Source organism: Arachis ipaensis, chromosome B07, assembly GCF_000816755.2.
Source record: "Arachis ipaensis cultivar K30076 chromosome B07, Araip1.1, whole genome shotgun sequence".
Taxonomy (NCBI): Eukaryota; Viridiplantae; Streptophyta; class Magnoliopsida; order Fabales; family Fabaceae; genus Arachis; species Arachis ipaensis.
The window spans coordinates 121,951,257-121,951,739 of NC_029791.2; the positions used below are offsets into that span (position 1 = coordinate 121,951,257).

The following is a 483-nucleotide window of genomic DNA, read 5'->3' on the forward strand; positions in this document are numbered from 1 at the left end:
AAATTTTTTTAATATTTTTACTTACTTTTTAGATATTAGAAATCATTAATATTTAAGTTAGATTAGACTTTTATTTATATTTAACTAAATACTAAATAAATTTTTTAAAAAATTAAATCATACTTAATAACTTATTACTATTAATTTTTTTTAAAAAAGCTGGGTCAAGGCCTCCGCTGGGTCCGTATGTCCGTCCCTGTTCATTGCTCTTACATACCTTTTTATCCCAATCACATCTCATCGTAATAATGATCAAAATCAACGTTTGAACCACCGTTCCACTCAACATTCCCGTCCACATACCCTGACATGATAACAATTACAGCTAACTAATCATTTAGGTAAAACAAACTTTATAGCAAGTGCTAGCTTGCATCACATTATCCGCAATAAACATATAAATTATGAGTTTGTACCCATTTTTTTTTTACATATTAATATTATGATATGTATACAACATGGTGGGTAATACTTCATTTACTA

The 483-nt window shown here is 27.5% G+C and overlaps 1 protein-coding gene across 2 annotated transcripts in view; it reads right to left on the bottom strand.

Moving 5' to 3' along the window:
- The window catches only part of LOC107606180 (protein DETOXIFICATION 27), a 4,443-nt gene that overhangs the window by 450 nt on the left and 3,510 nt on the right, over window positions 1-483 (bottom strand). The window contains exon 7 of one of the 2 annotated variants that reach the window (XM_016308181.2): window positions 218-304. The exons of the other annotated variant lie outside the window; for it this stretch is intronic. Coding sequence (XP_016163667.1) covers window positions 218-304 — 87 coding nt within the window. The remainder of the gene's footprint in view (window positions 1-217; window positions 305-483) is intronic. 2 annotated transcript variants of the gene reach the window in all.